We start from the raw sequence: 17,721 nt of genomic DNA, 5'->3' as shown, positions 1-17,721 counted from the left end.
CACACACACACACACACACACACACACACACACACACACACACACACACACACACACGCACGCACGCACGCACGCACGCACGCACACACACACATATCTCCATATTTTCATTTATCGTATAAATCTTTATATTTTTTAAAAATTAGATACAATTATTACAAATATTACATTTGACAAACGATTTTTGTATGAAAGAGAAGAATGGGGGGAATGCGGTGTATCTAAGGAAAAGTAGAATATTTACGAAAAATGTTTTAAATGCAATAAGAGAAAGGATAAAATTAAAGCTGGATATCTCGTCTATCATGTATGATAGATTTAATAATATTTTCACCGCGTAATACGTAAAATTATTTCATTTTAGAAAAAGTTTATATGCATCATATTACTCCATCATATTATCCAGCACATTACAGTTTTTATATTAAAAGATTATTAATACCATTTTCTGATTCTGTGTTAAATTTTGTTCATTAGTACGTCTCATAAAAAAACTCATTTTGAGAGCATAATCCCATAAAGCTTATTATGTAAAAAAAAAAAAACACTGACCTCCAAACATAATTTAAAAATTTTTATTTTCGTCTTATTATTTCCCAAACGTGAACGTGTCTGATGACGAAATATTATGAATATGTAAATAAACTATTATAAATATAAAAAAGTAAGACTTGAAAAATTAAAAATTTAGTTTTCTAATAATATATTAATTATTATACAATCATAAATTGTTTGTTTAAAGAAATAAAATTATATAGATTTGTTTAAGGTGCAACAAAAAAAAATATATCGATCTAACTTTAGTCGATAAAAATATGGATAAAAATAAAAATCTAATTCTTTAGATTTATATTTTTAAATATAAAAATATACTTCAATATTGAAAAAATATATATTTTTTAAACTAGATGATAACGTTGATACACAAGCTAATGTTCAGAATTATAAATTTGGGACAATATTGATCTAACAATATTAAACATCTGATTCATAAAAAGAGATGTTTAAAAATCCTATATTGGGAAGTGTATACTAAACTCAATATACATTAAGATAATTTGAAAAAGATAAACGAAGTGTTACCTTCATTTATCTAAAATAAAGGTGGAGATAATACATATTGTAGATAATATTTTATTAGTTATATCAATAATAATAAAATAAAACAATTTCTTCATCTAGAAAATTATCTAAATAATTTTATATAAATAACAGCAAACACTGACAATTGCTCAATTGACTTCCCGACGACATTGTTTAATCGCACAATGACCGTTTTGCGCGAGCATCGTGATTCTTGCAATAACCAACAAAGATGAATTAAATCGTGCGATACGAGCGCAACAAAAAATTACTTCATCTAATTTAAATCAGTTTAAAAGTTTAAGACTGACTTCCCTATTATATCAAATCCTGGATGTACTTTGATCGAAGAGTTTGATTGAAAGTTTTCACGATGGAGCATTAAAGAGTCGTTAAAAAAAGGTCTTCTATTAAATTCTCTTTAAGAAAAGATAATTCCCAATTTCCTTCTCGTTAAAAAATATTTAAATGAAAGAAAAAAAAATCAAAAAGAATGTATGCTTGCAATTAGAGAAAAAGATATAGTAGTACCAAAATACAGATAAGTGACAACATATACAATGTTATATATTAAATTAATATACATAATTGAATAAACTATTTCGCAATTATTATATACTCGATTATAAAACAGTTTATTCGTTCTACGTACATTAATTTTACATAATATAAAACAAGTATAGTTGCCTTTACTACCACTATGTTTTCTCCGAGTGTGAAGAGACCGACAAATTACATTGTCGCTTGCTGCGATATTCTTTGCGTGCAGAATAAGCGTGCTAAATTATACGTTTAACGTCGTCAAGAGTTTGTCGCCTTTAAGGCCGACAAGGCGACGAAGAATCATCACGAACAAAAGCGTACGTATCGACGACGCTTAATCTCGCGTGAAGTAATCGCTGAGAACGCTAATTTGCCGATCCTGCTTCCCTCGACATCACAGGTTCTCCCACAGGAAACTCTGAGGCGCAAAAACTTTTTCGTTCATTGTTCCCGTCTCGGAGAAAGCCCCCGTGTTCCCCATCGTGCTCGCGCTATTTGTCCTATTTGTGTCGTTTCTTTCAACACGACGGGACAGAAGTTGCAAAAGACCTAGTAGCGGTACCTGTTGCATACGGACGTCACGGGCTCTTTCTCATATCTCTCTCTTTCTTCTTCTCTTCCACTCTCGCCGGATACGAGTTTAATGTCTCGGATAATGTGCCATCGCGCCGCGATCTCGCGATTATCTTACCTGCATAGACGATCGTCACAGCGAAAGCTTTCGCTCCAGAGGAGGACCATATCGTGTAACAGCTCGGAATCGCGATTCTCGAGCGCGAACGATATCAACCGGGATGTATGAAGGTATGAAAACGCATGAAAGATGCGATAATAATCGCATAAAGATAAACGTTGCATATGTAATTGTTACTACAACGTAGAACAATTCGATATGAATGAGAATTGAATGTATAATTTACGTACTTATCATGAAAATAAATTCGTATCTACGATGCATATAAAAATCCGGATGGAGGTCATTTGTATCGATTGTGAAATTGCTCAGACACGTGTCATATGCAGCACACAAACTTGCAGCAATGTTATTGCGATATTGTTGCAATATTGCTAGAATAGTTGGTGCTGTATAGGGAAACGAGAGCTCACGAGTATCTCACAAGGTACACAAATTTATTTGGAATGAAGACAATCAGGTTGGCTTACCTGTTGCGCGCGCATCAATTGCTGCTGCTGTTGAAGAAGCTTCGCATGCTGATGCTGATCGACCTGGCCCGGCGGCACCTGCTGCGGATGGCCTCGAGTCCCTGGGCCAGCAGCACCCGGCTGCGGCATTCCGCCGGCGGCTGCGGCCGTCGCCCGCTGCCTTAGGCTCTGCTGAGTGAAATTGATGGTTTGGGACTGCGAGACCGAGCAGTAGGCGTCGGCCTGATTAGCCGATGGCCCAGCCTGATTCTGCGTCTGCTGCTGGTTGAAGTACATGCCCTGCTGCGCCGCGACAGACACGACCGGTTTCAGCTCGCTCGTGACCTGTAAATGTTGCCCCGCCGACACCTGCAACAAAACAAAACCATATTTCGCATTGTAGTTCGTCTACCTCGCAGAGACCATGGGAATCAAGCTCGCGTTAGTGATGCTCAAATAAGAGATTGGACCACCGTTCCTGAAGAATCAATTACGTGAATTTTGTTGTGAGATTATTATCCATTTTCGCGTCACAAGCTTTTCATAGAACAGTTGAACTATGGATTATTTAGAAAAGAAACTCGTACAGAATTGAGAGAAGTATAAGCGTCTAGTGCCAAGTAAACATAATAGTAAAATTGGCGTTTAACACGGTGAATTTTTCGCGCACGATCTTTTTTTACGATGTGCGATGTTGCGGTGCGTATACTTCAGTGGTATAATAACAAGTTGTCTGTTTAAATTGGTTTTAAACACAGGATTCGTCTGTCGAACGGGACATGGCTAATGTTGAAGTTAATCTCTGCTTCTTTAGGCGCTTTAACGACACACGTGATTACACAGTGGCTAACTTGCTAATTGCATGCACGCAGGATGCGGTAAAAATGTTATGAAGGCTATAAAACGTTACAGAATTATACACTCATCCGCTCCGTAATCATCTTATTATCAACATTTCTTTTTCTCTTATTTTCTTTTCATTGTACCGCCTATTTTGTTGCCACGCGTGGCTTTCCAAACTTTTAGAGACATTTTGAATTTAAGATCATACACACACGATACACACAAATCTAAGAGCAAAATACTTAACTTTCCACTAGTCATGTTAAACTTTAAAAGTACAGCCGATATTTTGAATTCTGATAGAAATCTATGTGAAAAAATAAAGTTTAACTTCTTGATGATAAAAACTCGTTAAATTTTTTTATCAGTAAGGATTTTTTCAGATTTTTATAAAGTTTGGAATGATATAAAAGTCTATATTAAAGTTCGAAGATCCAGATTGTGGACGGAGAATAACATTGACGGAGGGTTAAGATTAATACTTTGATTGTGTGAATTTTGATAGATAGATTTAAATCTGCAAAAAGTAAATGAAATACAATTCAACCTCTATGATAGTAAAAAGTTATTAAAGTTATCACAAGTATTTTTTCAAATTTTTATACAGTTCGAGATATAAATCTACATCAAAGCTCGAAGACTCAAGTTGCTGACGCAAGGTGCAACATTCCATAATGATTAATGAAGAATTAATGATTAAAGATTCTGGATTTAGGCATTTCAGGTTATTTCCGTTGTTATGCAGGTATTTGCAGTGACGGAAATGCTTTTGACAGCGACAGGATATTATCACCGGGTAGACCGAAATTTCTGGAAAAGAGGCAGTTGACAACAACAAACGGTGACTATCGTCTCGCTGTCGTCGGGGACGTATCACTGGCGATGATACGAAATAGTCACTGTTCCTCTATATTTCATACGCGTGACGAAAGAGGAACGAAGAGAGAAGTGGTCGAAGGATAAGCCACTACTGTATCCCGCAGGCGACCCTTCGAGCCTGCAGGCTATCAAACCCTCGTAATCTAGTTGCGATTTTGTATCCCCGATACACATGTACGCATACACGTATCTGAACCCTGTGAGACTTCGCCCAATTACGTATCGCGTTGTATACACTCGCTACCGCGTTTTATTTTTATCAAAATTGCACATTCCAGCGTCGATCATTCAGTTTTTCCAGCTTATGAAAAAAAAACACACATTCTTCTTAAACGCAAGTAAAGCGTGTATAAGATGATACGCGTTGAGTACAACTGCGGTACTTAAATATACATGTAGAAATATACAGTAGAACACAGACGATGACAGACACTTATGCAAATGCATAGGTGTGGAGTCGTCTTCTGCGCTGATAACTGCTCAGTTTACTAAAATTGTCGAGATATATATGACATACATACATATATATATATATATATATATATAAGTATGTATGTACAAGTATATAAGCAGCATGTAGACGTTGAGCTGCGAAGAGCCGCACACAAGACCGTCTACCGATACGCCAAGATAATTATACACACAGTCAAGGATTGGTATTTAGTACAACCGGCGTAATTTCGCTGTACGTACTATATACATATGTACATATATGTGTATATATACTGTACGCATACATACCGTAGATGCTATGTATAGCTACAGTTACACGTATGAGGGAATTATCACGTCTATCCGCTGGATGCGTATCCGTGTACACGTGTATTTCGCACGATAAGCAGCCATAATATATATAGACACAATGTACAATATATCAGAGTACCCATCAAGCCCTTTCTCGAAGATGTGATTGGAGTATTTATTATAACAATCAAAATATTTAACACAAATAAGCGAATAAGTTGAGACTTTATTCGATCAAATAAGATACATGGATATCTACCTCATTCTATTTCAAGCAGGTTCTGAAACATGACGATTCAAATGAGTGATGTCCAATGTCTATTTTCTCTCATGTCTATTTTCACAATATACGATTTACCTAAAGAGTAAAAGTCATAATAAAATTCATTCATGAATTTCCTTAGACTAATCTTTAGATAAACCATGTACTGGTAACTGATGATAACAGGTCTTACGTGAAGATTTCTATGAACTGAAACATGTCTGCGATAACATGATAATGTCGAGACATCGCGTATCCCGATAGAGCGTATCCCGGAGATACGTGAGCCGGTAGGAGAAACCTACTTGGCCATCGGTCGCGCATAATTAGCCTAAATCACGGGTAGCGCCTCGCCAAGGGGGTGGTGGCTCCTGGATGCGACATCCGCATAGCACGTGTCACTATGACCGCGACACCTCGCCAAGAGCTCGGAGAGAGACAGTTTAGCAGGTTCTCCTGTGTTTCCGTGGGTGTCGTGAAGTAAGGTGGGGTACACGAGGCGCCTCGCCGAGCATACTAATGAACGTTGACACGCGGGGCGCGTGACGCTCTTTCCTGACACTTGGGAGTTAAAGACTTTTACTCTAATAAAACCATCGTCCGTGCGCGTTTTATCGATCGAAACCGTCGCACGATTGGAACTCCCTTTACTTCCCTCTCCGCTTCGAGCTCGAGCTTCGACAGGGAGGAAGTCTCGCGAAGTAAAGAATGACTTCCTTTTCGATTTGTATTCGAGCGTGTATTTCGTTTGAAATCCTTCCGGTGTCGGGGGTTCGTACTAGTGAAAGCACGAAGAAGTAAAATCGAAGATACCGATATTATACAGCACAAAATGATCCACTTTTAATGGAACAGATGAGACAAACCGTTTTGAAAAATTAATATTACACTGGGACTCTTGGAATCCCAACACTGCAGGCTCCTGCAATTAAGCCTAGTTAATGATATGATCGTCATTAATGAGTAATTCACAAAAGCCAATAAACCGAAGGAGCCCCCTATAAACTAGAATACCTAGATTCGATCGATTTATTACGCTCAGACATATCATTTCTATATAATATATACGGGAGATATATAAATATTTAATTGTAATTTGTATTCTGAACATATTTATAGCTTTTTCGTTCGATTGGATCAATTTCTATTCTTTTTTTTTATGTAAGATATTTTTATGTTTAACTTCTCTACTAATTTTCTGATTGTTTAACATGAATTTTGCTTCAATATCTTTAAAAAGGTCGCCAATATTTTAAAAATCGACTTAAATTCTTGACTCTATCAAATTCATATCTCTGAGAATAAACAAGAGACTCTGCTAAGAGTCTACTAGATTTATTAATTATTCGATAAATTTTTTGCCACATACATTACATATTCTCTCTCTTTTCCAATAATATCAAATCTAACTTTAATCCATTATATTTTCAATTACTTTTTTGTTATATTTTCTTACTACATATCGTATCTTCAATCAATGTTATTAATCGATTAGTTGTTACGGTCACTGAACTGATTTACGTTGCGTTAAAAAATATTATCAGAGCGTCTCCAAGTTTCATTTTATCCGTGTTATTCATCGAAAATTAAATAAAGATAAAATGATACTCGGAGGATAATGTTTTTGAACGCGTCTTTAAGGGGATGCTGGAGCGACGGTTGAACTTAATTGATGATAATACTTTTTAACTCCAAATTCAGTTTCTTATATTATCATTCTATCTCACTCAAACGCGTACATCTATCCTTATCTAACATAATACCATCTCTTGCAGGATCCAGTACCTACTGCTAGCTATAATTACTGCTGTTTTCCGATTTCACTCGTAGCATACAAATGAAATTTTCAGATTCTCCTTTCTCTTATATACGAAAGCTCTTACTTCATTTCTACAAGCATAATGTTGTTTTTTCATGTCATCTCTAAATGCAATATCAAATTAAACGAATAATTAGATAATTTCGCAGGATGTGCTACTCCTGTCTACGCATTTTTATGAAACTTTATTAATATCCTATTAACTTCCTCACATCTCGGACTTCTGACAGGGCGTGTGATTGTTCTTCCTGTCTACTTGCTTCTCTCATCTCTTGTCTCAGTTGTCACGCGATGCTAAGGAAGACTATACGTTTATCTCGTGAACTGATTACATCTGTAATTAAATATCCTCTCATATAGAATGAAAGAAGTGTACTATTTCATCATCCAACGTTTGATGATTTTATTTGAAATCAGACGAAATTTGACTTTTATTAGACACTGAGAATAATATTATATCATTATAAGAATAGTATACATCCTAGAACACGCAAGTAAGAGATGATTTGACAGATTTGCTGTATATTTTACTGATGATAAGAAGGTACAAAAGTTCTATATTATTAATTAATAATTAGTAGTTTTTACAAAAAAAAAGAGTATCCACATGAAACTTTGTTTTGTTGGTAAATACTAGGATATATAAATTTAATAAAATAACGAAGCTTCGAAAATGTAGACATTATGCCTTACTCTTGATGGTAAAAAGATAAATGAAAATGTGATTGTACCTGCGACATTTGAAATGAACAGTTTTTTTTCGCAATAATTTGCACTTGAATTATGTTTTATTTTAACACAAACTATTTAAATTCTTCTTTTTAGTTTGCTATTTTTTGTTGTTATTGACAAAAATCTTAACAATTACTGATATATTGTTGATGCTTCAGTGGAAATATCGAGACATTTATAAGGATACGTTCAAGAAGAAAATTTTCTCCTGCGAGACGTTGCATAGATGGAAGCGCACTTTTAATGCGACTTGAAGACCGTCATTAGCATACTGCACAGAGCCAATGCACTGTCACAACAGTCGATATCATTCGAGGATAGCGGCGACGGATGTACGTGCTCGCGTAATGTTAAGTCGTCGTGGCGTACGCATGACTAAGGAATCGCATTGTGACTAATATTACGATGCTGTAATCGCTAATCATAGTGCATACGTCTAAGATATTCACTCGCGGCCGCGACAAAATGTGCACGCAGAGAAATCACCGAGACCATTTCGTAAATTTGATCTGGAATGCAATATTATGCAGATATTATCTATCTCGAATACAATGGAGTACGATCGCATACGATTATACATTCTTTTTCAGATTATATCATTGAACAAGAAAAATTATTTTTTTTAGTTAATTTATAAAATACAAAATAAGTTATACTATCATCGTATCTCCAATCATCATAGAAGAGAATAAAAAAGGGATAAAAATACGAAAAGACGAATATACATGTTGTTAACGCCTTGGAGAATCACTGATAGGTTTTATCAGGTGCAACGCATCAAAGTTCGCGAATATTGTGTTGCGACGACGGCAGTACCGCGGGAATGGCATTCTAACGAGTGACCTTGAGATGGACACTTCACGGGACGGAGAGGTCTGAACCTCTTGCGATGAAAGGGCAGAGGCGTGTATATCGCGCACGATGTACGTGGCTTATCCCACGGATTACGACGACCGCTGTTCGTGGAACGGTACGCAATTGCGAGAGGAGTACGCAATTGTGCACCGGCAACGGGATGAGAGAAGGAGGCGATGAACAAACGGTAGAGGAAAGGCAGGAGAGGTGAAGAGAAAGAAGAAGAGAGAGAGAGAGAGAGAGAGAGAGAGAGAAGAGAAAACAGGAGAAGAAAAGGAGAATGGCTCGGGAATCGCACGAGTCTCTGCGGCCGGTGACCTCTCTGGTCTCTCTCTTCCTCACCTCCATCGTCTAGTGTTTCCCGTACACATGTAATGTGTGCTAAACGCCACCCGCGCCACCATCACTAATACCACCATCACCACCGTCATCGCCATCGCTGCCGATGACAACGCCGACGTTTCCATCATCTCCCAGTGCGAGCGACGACCCATCTCCAGTCTACCCGCTGCCACCCCCGAGCGTCGCCTCATCACTTCAAGCTTGGTGACGCGCAGATCGTCACCCTATACGCATCAATCGGCGACTACCGAAGGCTCGCGGTGCAGTTGACCGGTCCGACCTATGCGAGCGGAAGGGGATGCGCGCGACCAAGAGATAGGTTGTAACCCCTTCGTTTTACGCTCGGTCTACCGAGAACACAGGAATTAGCTCGCGATGCGTCTGCGCTGAGAATTAGGCAAATTGCAACGCGAATAAAAATACATGCATGCCTCGATCAAGAGCACTTGAGAGCTCAAAATACTCTGCTTATTACTTCCGAAATAAAAAAGAATTACACGGTCAAGTATTTATAGAGAAAAACAATGACAGCAATCATAAAAGATATAATAACAATTATGTACATTAATGTTACACATATAAAACTTGTGTAGTTGCAACGTTTGTAATAGTTGCTACCACAATGTTTTTTCTCTGAGTGTCATAGAAAAAAAGTTCTCATTATAACTCAAACTCGTGAAAATTACAATCTGACTGAAATAGTCGACTAGTGGAATGATCGTAGATATATCACGGTGCAGTGGCGTGCGAATGCTTTTAAATCTCAAAAATATCGATTTTCCGCAAATAACGTCGCGGGAACACTTTCAAAACATTCCTTTTTCCCCCCAAACATTGGAGTCCATTCTCCAGAATCAATTACTTTTGCAATCGTCTATTGTCACGCTAGTTACACACTGACGTTCGCGATACTCTCGCGATGATTATCCACCTTGATTATCTTCAAAGTTTCATGCAACACATCAAAAGTTCTCGGGAAGGTTCCAATTGTTCCAATCATTCTGGTGCACTATTTTTCCCACTATCTCGAAATCGAGAAGTTTCGCGGCGATGCAACCGAGATCAACTTCTCATTGAAGCGACTTGAATGCACTTGCTTTCGTTGAAAAACAATGATAAGGCAGATTTCGAAGGTGCTGAATGCGCCAATTACATTTATTTGTCTCTATAATATCTGTTCCCTCCACTTTAAAAAATATCACTGTGGATTTAAAATCATGCAGTATACAGCTACACTAACAACAAGATACTTAAATTTAGATGTTAAAAATTTATTTGTGATAAATATATTTATTTTTCACTGAAATAAATCTTTATTTAAGTATGGCGAAATAAAATTTTATTTCTATAGCAAATAAGCCACATTTGCCTTATTTTTTGCAATTAATGAAATATATTTCATAGAAGTATATATTTCAATTACAATTTTTTTTCATAACTGAATGAATATCGAAGAAAACGTCGCAATATTTGCTTCATAAAATTTAACTTTTTTCTCTCAGTGTTGATATTAACACTACATAAGTTAATATTAACATCATATAGTATTAAATCCATAATGATATTTTTTGGAATGCTTTTTTCGAAAGATTTTCAATTTTTGTCATAATCTTTGCTCTCTTCTTTCAAGCAAACCCTTTCTTTATGGTTCAATTCAAATTCACGTAGTTCAACCGATTCGCCTTTCGGAATTTTCTGGCCTCCGCAATGGAGAAGTCAGTAGTACAACCACCACAATCATCAGACATAACTTCCCTTTTGATAGTATATTTCACTGAAATTGCTTTAGGGAAGTCTTATCATTGATCGACTTCGTAACTATGGAACTCTTAAATTACCAGGATTGTAATGTCGCGAACAAAACATATAAAGCATAATGAAATATACTAAATGAAATATACTATTAAAAATGTCACGAAGAATAATTACGTTAGATGAAATCGTAATTAACAAGCTTCTTATCAGTAAATTCAAAAAATATAAAACGAAATAAACGAAGGTAACTGCCCCGACGTCGCCAAGTTAATTCTGAAACGGAGCCCAGATCGATAATAAGGCGCTTCGTGGGTATTTCAGCCACCTGGACTCTAAAAACTGAATACTCTCTAGGTTTCCGACAGCGTATGGTGTGAGGGTGCGATGGTCACGTGATTGCTACGGTGACGAGTCCGTATAAAGCGAGGAGGGTTGGAAGACAGAATTTTCCGTGAAAAATTTGAAAACCGCACGCGACCACCACCATCACCATCACCACCACCACCATCATCACCACTACCACAATCGTCACCATCACCAGTCATGTCTCCGCTGCTCACGCCATAATTCTACCGCTTCTTTCTTTCTTTCACCGACGCTTCTTAGATCCTATTTGTCTCTTTCGTTCTTCCGAAGCTTCTGTTCGCAGTTTTCCTTTCGATCCTCGGTCTTCCCCGCCGACCTTATCGCTCTAGTAACGACCTTTCTTCCTTTTTCTCACCGACGTTCGAAGCATCGGATTGCTTGATTCTAGGTAAGTACCGCCGGAAAAGTACTGTCATAGGCGTACTCATCGAAAAATAAATTGTAATTCATATCTTATCAGTAACACAATATAATATTCTATTTTTATATTACTTTTATATTTAAGAAAATTAATTTACCAAAGAAATTGATATTTTTTCTTATAAATATGAAAATTATGGAATCAATGGCAAAAAAATTTTAATCTACAATAACATGGAACTTTACGCTAGTTTTTTTGCGGCATATTTTTTGCGCGCAAACTTGATATTTTTACAAAACTAGGGTACATGTACTAGTTTACATACGCATGACGATTGCGTTTATTATTGTAGTAACTTTGATTGCTATTACACAATCAGGAGGAAACTGCGGGTTTACATCGAATAATATTTATTAAATAACAATATTTTGCTTCCGGCAATAATGTAGCTTTTTTTTTCGTGCAGTTTTTGTTATCAAACGCTGAAAAAATTCGATCTCGCAATTTTTGACCTTTCGGTGCGACGCCTATGATTCTCCGTGATCGTTCTATGTTCTGCGTATCGAGAGAGAAAGAATGCAGTAAAGGAACTGTAGGAAACGCACGAATTCAGGAGGAATTCACGCATGCAGGCATCGTTCCGCAGAAATGCACACGCAGCGGCCAGTTAATTGCACGCACACTGCGAGTCGTGCAGTTTCATTGAAAAAGAAATCATGGGACGGAGAAGACTTATAGCAAAGTTTATTAAAGTGTTTTAAAATAAAATTCTGTTCTGATATACGAAGATAATATACAATCGAAAATGAACATTTCACATTATTCAGACTTCCCAAGTGATCCATTCAAACTTTTGTGTTAATTTAACACACTATATGAATAATCAGAAAATAATACAAATATTAAAAAATTAACACAAAAATGTGATACTGATACAATTTATAAGCAAACTGTGCAAGCATATCATTTCAATAAAGTTAACATTTATGATATATTAAATTAATATGTATTCTATTTGTTTATCTTAAAATTTTAAAATATATTATTTTTATGTTATTTGTTCACTAATTCATTGTCATCGTAATTGTGTCACTTTGACACTATATATGAAATGTTGAATATCAATTTAACAAAATATTCACATAACATAATCAGATTATGTTACATTGATACTCGGATATGTTAAAAATTCAGCACAAAATTTTAACAAGGGTTTGAGTGAATCAATTTTAATATAAATATAAAATATTTTTTTACTGTGTAAGGAGCTTCGCTAATTGTTTAACGATTGTTTAACAATTAATGTAATCGTAATGGTTACTGATTATAGTACATACACAAATGTGAGCTCCACAAATTAATAAAAGTACAGGACTCTCAGTAATAATAATAACTAATAGAGAATTTAAAGAGCGAAAGTCAAGATATAAAAGCATTTTTAAAAAATTAATTACTGCATAATTGTATAAAATTAAAAAGTTCGATGTGGATCTTGATGTATGTATCGCATTATGGATAAATATGTTTGTCAGAAAATAATAAAAGACGTAGTCAAATAAATAATTTAGCAAATTAAAAAGAATCGTCAGTCTGGAATGTGTGTGGCCACACCGGTAGATAAAATACGACAACTCTCGATGTCTTTTATTTTCTGACAAACATATTTATCCATAATGCGATATATACATCAAGATCACATTGAATCTCTACCTGTGTTCTCCATACGGTCGAGCAGCAATTTTTGTTCGCCCTGGAAATTATTCATGTGAAATTTCAAACATTCTTCGGCAAAATCAACGGATACTGACTTTACTGCGTTATATATTATAACTATTGTACATCTGAGGAAGATTCAATCCTATAGCCAAAACATGTTACGTGTTTGCATATCATTAGTTATTCATAAGAATACATGTATACAACAAATTTTTAGTTTTGTACAATTATGCGTCATAATAAGTAAAATATTCGTTAATTTTTTAAAAAAGCTTTTATATCTTGACTCTCATTCGCCCTTTAAATTCTCTATTTGTAAGTTCTATATTACATAAAAAAAAAACATCGCTTATTACAACAATGAAATACAACTCGAAAAGCAAAGTTTTCCAGAAAATAATTTTTGAAGTTTTGAATCATTAAAATTTTATAATATTAATTTTGAAATGCAAGTTCAAGATAATGACTGATTTTAGAAATAAAAGTATATTCTTTTTTTTCTCTAAATTTCTTTTTTTGCAAACAACTAAGAAATGAAAAATTTTTAATTATGTCATAGTTGTAGCAAATGAGCGACATAAAGTTATTTTCATTGAAAATAGTAATAAAAGGTTAAACAATTTATCAAAAAATAGAAACAGATATGTGTATGATTCTAGCGAAAGTGAATTCCAAGATCGCAACAGCAACTGTTGAAAGGGACAACAGAAGAATACCGAGAGTATAAGAGAAAACACCAAGGGAGACAGAAAATTTTTACTTTCTGGAAAGATTTAAAATCTCGGCGCTTCTTGTATTGCTCTCTTGATTTTTTTACAGACTCGAGTCATGTACGATTACCGAGACAAAGATTGTGAGCGACTCATCACCGAGTCAACTAGTCGCCGAATGTCAGTCGTAATTGAAACGGAAGGTAATTAAGCCAATCGCGAGCGAGCATTGTCATATCGTGACAATTAGAGTATTCATAACTTACTGAAGAATGCGTGAAAAACTGCGGCGAAATTTCTCGTAGATTTATTTCAGACAAAACTGGAGTCACAGAGAAGATATCTGGCCAAGAGAATTGTTCTTATTGTTAATTTCTGAAAAAACAATATGACACTATAACCAGAAAAGAGGAAAAAACAAATTAAAATACTCAATATAGAGTAAATCACAAAACCTACTGCAAGATGTTGTAACAAAATATCTATTAATGAAATAATATCTATTAACTGAGTAACGAAGATCTAATTTGAAAAGCCCATATTGTTAGATATCAAAAGAGCAATAATAAGCAATAATTCCTTAAGTTATAACATTTTGTTATCTTCAACTCATGTGTATTAAAATATCAGCCTATTTCTGTGGCTAATAGCTAATTCAAAATAAACAACGTCCACATAAACATATACACTTAATAAATAATAAAAAATAATAAATTAAATTTTTGAGTCAAATTTAATATATTGTATTTTCTTGAATTGAACTTTTTAATTCCATTATTATTATTTTAGTTAAATTAACGATATAAAAAAATGGCAATTAGTAGAAATTATTAAAAAACAAAAAATTAAGTTATTAATAATTTGAAATTTTAAATTTAACAGTGTATAGAGAGAGGACAGATTACTTCAGCAGGATTATCCTTGAAGGACATCGATACAGATGGGATTTTCGAATGTGGCAACGACGAATCGGAGCCATCTAAGTTAACGCACTCGCTTAATGACTCGTAGGAAGGGTGGACAAGAAAGTAGCGAAGCAGAGAGGTCGGGTTACGCCGTGAAAGGGAAACGCTTGAATACGGTTTAAGCGGGGCGTGCAGCCAACAACACGCAGGCGGGGGTCGACAGGCGTTGATATTCCCGTGTAGAAGAGCCTGGGTGTGTTTTGCTGTGCTGTGCTCTAGATGTGTGCGTGTGTTTTGTGTCTGTGTGTCGGCGCACGGGACTTCTGCTGATCGATATTACCGTGGTGCACGCCTGTCGCGTATATATACATATTCTCTTTACCTTCCAAAATTATTAAATCGGAATCCTACGACATTTTCAAGAATTTTTAAAAATAAAAGTGCATTGCTGTTTTTGAAAGTGAAGTATGCTGTATTTTACTTTCCCTCCTTAGTTTACGTACATCGTCACGTACAAAATGTCGGTGAATAATTTTAACGTAATATATTTTTATAATAATAATTAAACAAATTTCTAATGTTTGTATTTTCATATAAAATATTGTATATTTTTATATAAAGATGAAAGTATCTGTAAATTACATAATTTGTCAATTACATAAAGTTGTAATTTCAATTTTCGTGTACATTGCTATTGCTTCTTTTACTGTAATAATATTGTATTTTCTTAGTAGTCTTTACTGTATTTTCCGTTAAAATGTTATTGAGAAATCATTCTTAGAACTAATAAAGTTTTTTTTAGTCCATCATGTACCACTAATTCAAAAAGCTTGCAGTTGATAATTTGCACTGTAAATAAATCATTCGCACCGACAATCCGCAAACTTTCGCACATATACATAGCTCCAAGGAGATTGCGCCGAATTACAATCGTTCAACAAATTTGTGCGCGTCGACATGCCGCCGGCGTCCGTCGCGTCGCGAAACCGAAGCGTGGAATTGCGATCGCGTTTGTTGCACGCGCGACGACGACGACGAAAGGGATTAATTTTCATTAGCTCGCGCTTTACTATGCGCGTGCATACGTTTATCGAGCAATGAACATCTCGACCAGATCTGAAATCGCTTAATATCCGTTGTAACAGCTATTAAGGTTCGATTTATGTCTTCCTTCGTCGGATTATGTAAAACACTGAGTGCATAATAAATTGAGCATTTATGAGACATCGATCGCGTATGTATTATATTTGATTTCTTTAAAGTACAGAATCATTAATTATAAATTGATTGCCATCGTATCAGGATTAAATCGACGTAGCAATCAGTTTTTCTTCGATAATCGCGGATGAGGTACAAAGTAGGTCTAATAGATAGAAATGCAAACTTTGAGGTCGATAATTGAAGCGGCAATGATGAGCGGCATCAACCCACTCGTCCCAGATGGATCCGCAGATCTCTCGTCGTCAAGCATAGTTTAATCGGTGGAGCTTCGAAACGATATTAACCGATGAAATCGAATCCCGTGTGTACTTAACCGGAACGGATACGCTGATGAAAGATGTCGATGTCTCTTACAAATGAAAACGCAATCGAACATTAGTGAAAAATCCGGAGAACAAGAGCCAGTAGAGAGAATCTACGCACGATTGATTTCTCGACAGGAAAAGAACAGACGTTTGAATATGTATGATGATACCATAAAATTCTCTGGTAAGTTCTATAACTTTTATAATAAACGTTTGTTTTTTTTTTTATTTCTGCACTAGACTGCACTAGAACTCTCTTTCTCGTTTTCGCCAAATGTTAAATCTATCTCACTTTAAGTTCCAAAAATGTAGTTCAGCCATAAAAAATAGACCCTAAAATTCTATAACATATAAATTCCTATATTAAAATTCATGAATAATTCTATAAAAGTTATTAATTTCATTACTCGGAAATATATTATGAGCATACTGCTTTTTTTCTGTCGTTACAATTACTTTTCGACAGAAAATTTTTCACAAATACTGCATTATTTTTAAGATGTATTTAGGAAATGTTAACTGTGACGCTGAACACTATTCTCCCCGATAAATACATTGAAATTCGCCATAGTGGAAAATGGGCTTTTTCCCCATCGTACGCGATACCATCAATTACAATACTTTAAAGCTGCAATTCTCGGACGGTATTCCTTGGCTATCTCGGTGATAATGTTCGTTGTTATCGAAGGACCGATCGATATGGTTACGAAGACCGCTCTGTCTAATAGCGGAAACTACAAGGGAGAGTGGACAAGCGAATAGAAAGAAAAGAGAGTCAAAACGGTGCGAGAAGAATTTAGCGGTGGTTTGTAGAGCAGAGAGGCTGTCCTTTGAAAAATTCTTCGCAGAGGTGGATCAGAGGGAAAAACCTGACCGAGGTAGGATAAAGAGATGCGAGAAAAGTACTACGACTAATAGAAATAAGTAAATGAGGATGAGGAATAGGAGAGTTTGGACCGATGATAAAGCGAGAGAAAGGCGAAACTCCTAGTGCACGCGAGAGAGAGAGAGAGAGAGAGAGAGAGAGAGAGAGAGAGAGAGAGAGAGAGAGAGAGAGAGAGAGAGAGAGAGAGAGAGAGAGAGAGAGAGAGGAGTAGGACGTACGGTACGGACGGTACGGTACGGTACGGTAACCGG

General features: G+C 35.8%; 1 protein-coding gene across 1 annotated transcript in view; it reads right to left on the bottom strand.

The window, feature by feature from the left end:
- Positions 1 to 17,721, bottom strand: part of LOC105625718 (neurogenic protein mastermind-like) — a 58,592-nt gene that overhangs the window by 5,839 nt on the left and 35,032 nt on the right. The window contains exons 3-4 of the mRNA XM_012207041.1: positions 2,791 to 3,138; positions 1,084 to 1,093 (exon numbers count right to left, since the gene is read on the bottom strand). Of these exons, the coding sequence (XP_012062431.1) occupies positions 1,084 to 1,093; positions 2,791 to 3,138 (358 nt within the window). The remainder of the gene's footprint in view (positions 1 to 1,083; positions 1,094 to 2,790; positions 3,139 to 17,721) is intronic.

Source organism: Atta cephalotes (assembly GCF_000143395.1).
Source record: "Atta cephalotes unplaced genomic scaffold scaffold00003, whole genome shotgun sequence".
Classification (NCBI taxonomy): domain Eukaryota; kingdom Metazoa; phylum Arthropoda; class Insecta; order Hymenoptera; family Formicidae; genus Atta; species Atta cephalotes.
The sequence above is the reverse complement of the archived record's forward strand: the minus strand, read 5'-3'. Positions and strand labels throughout refer to the sequence as shown.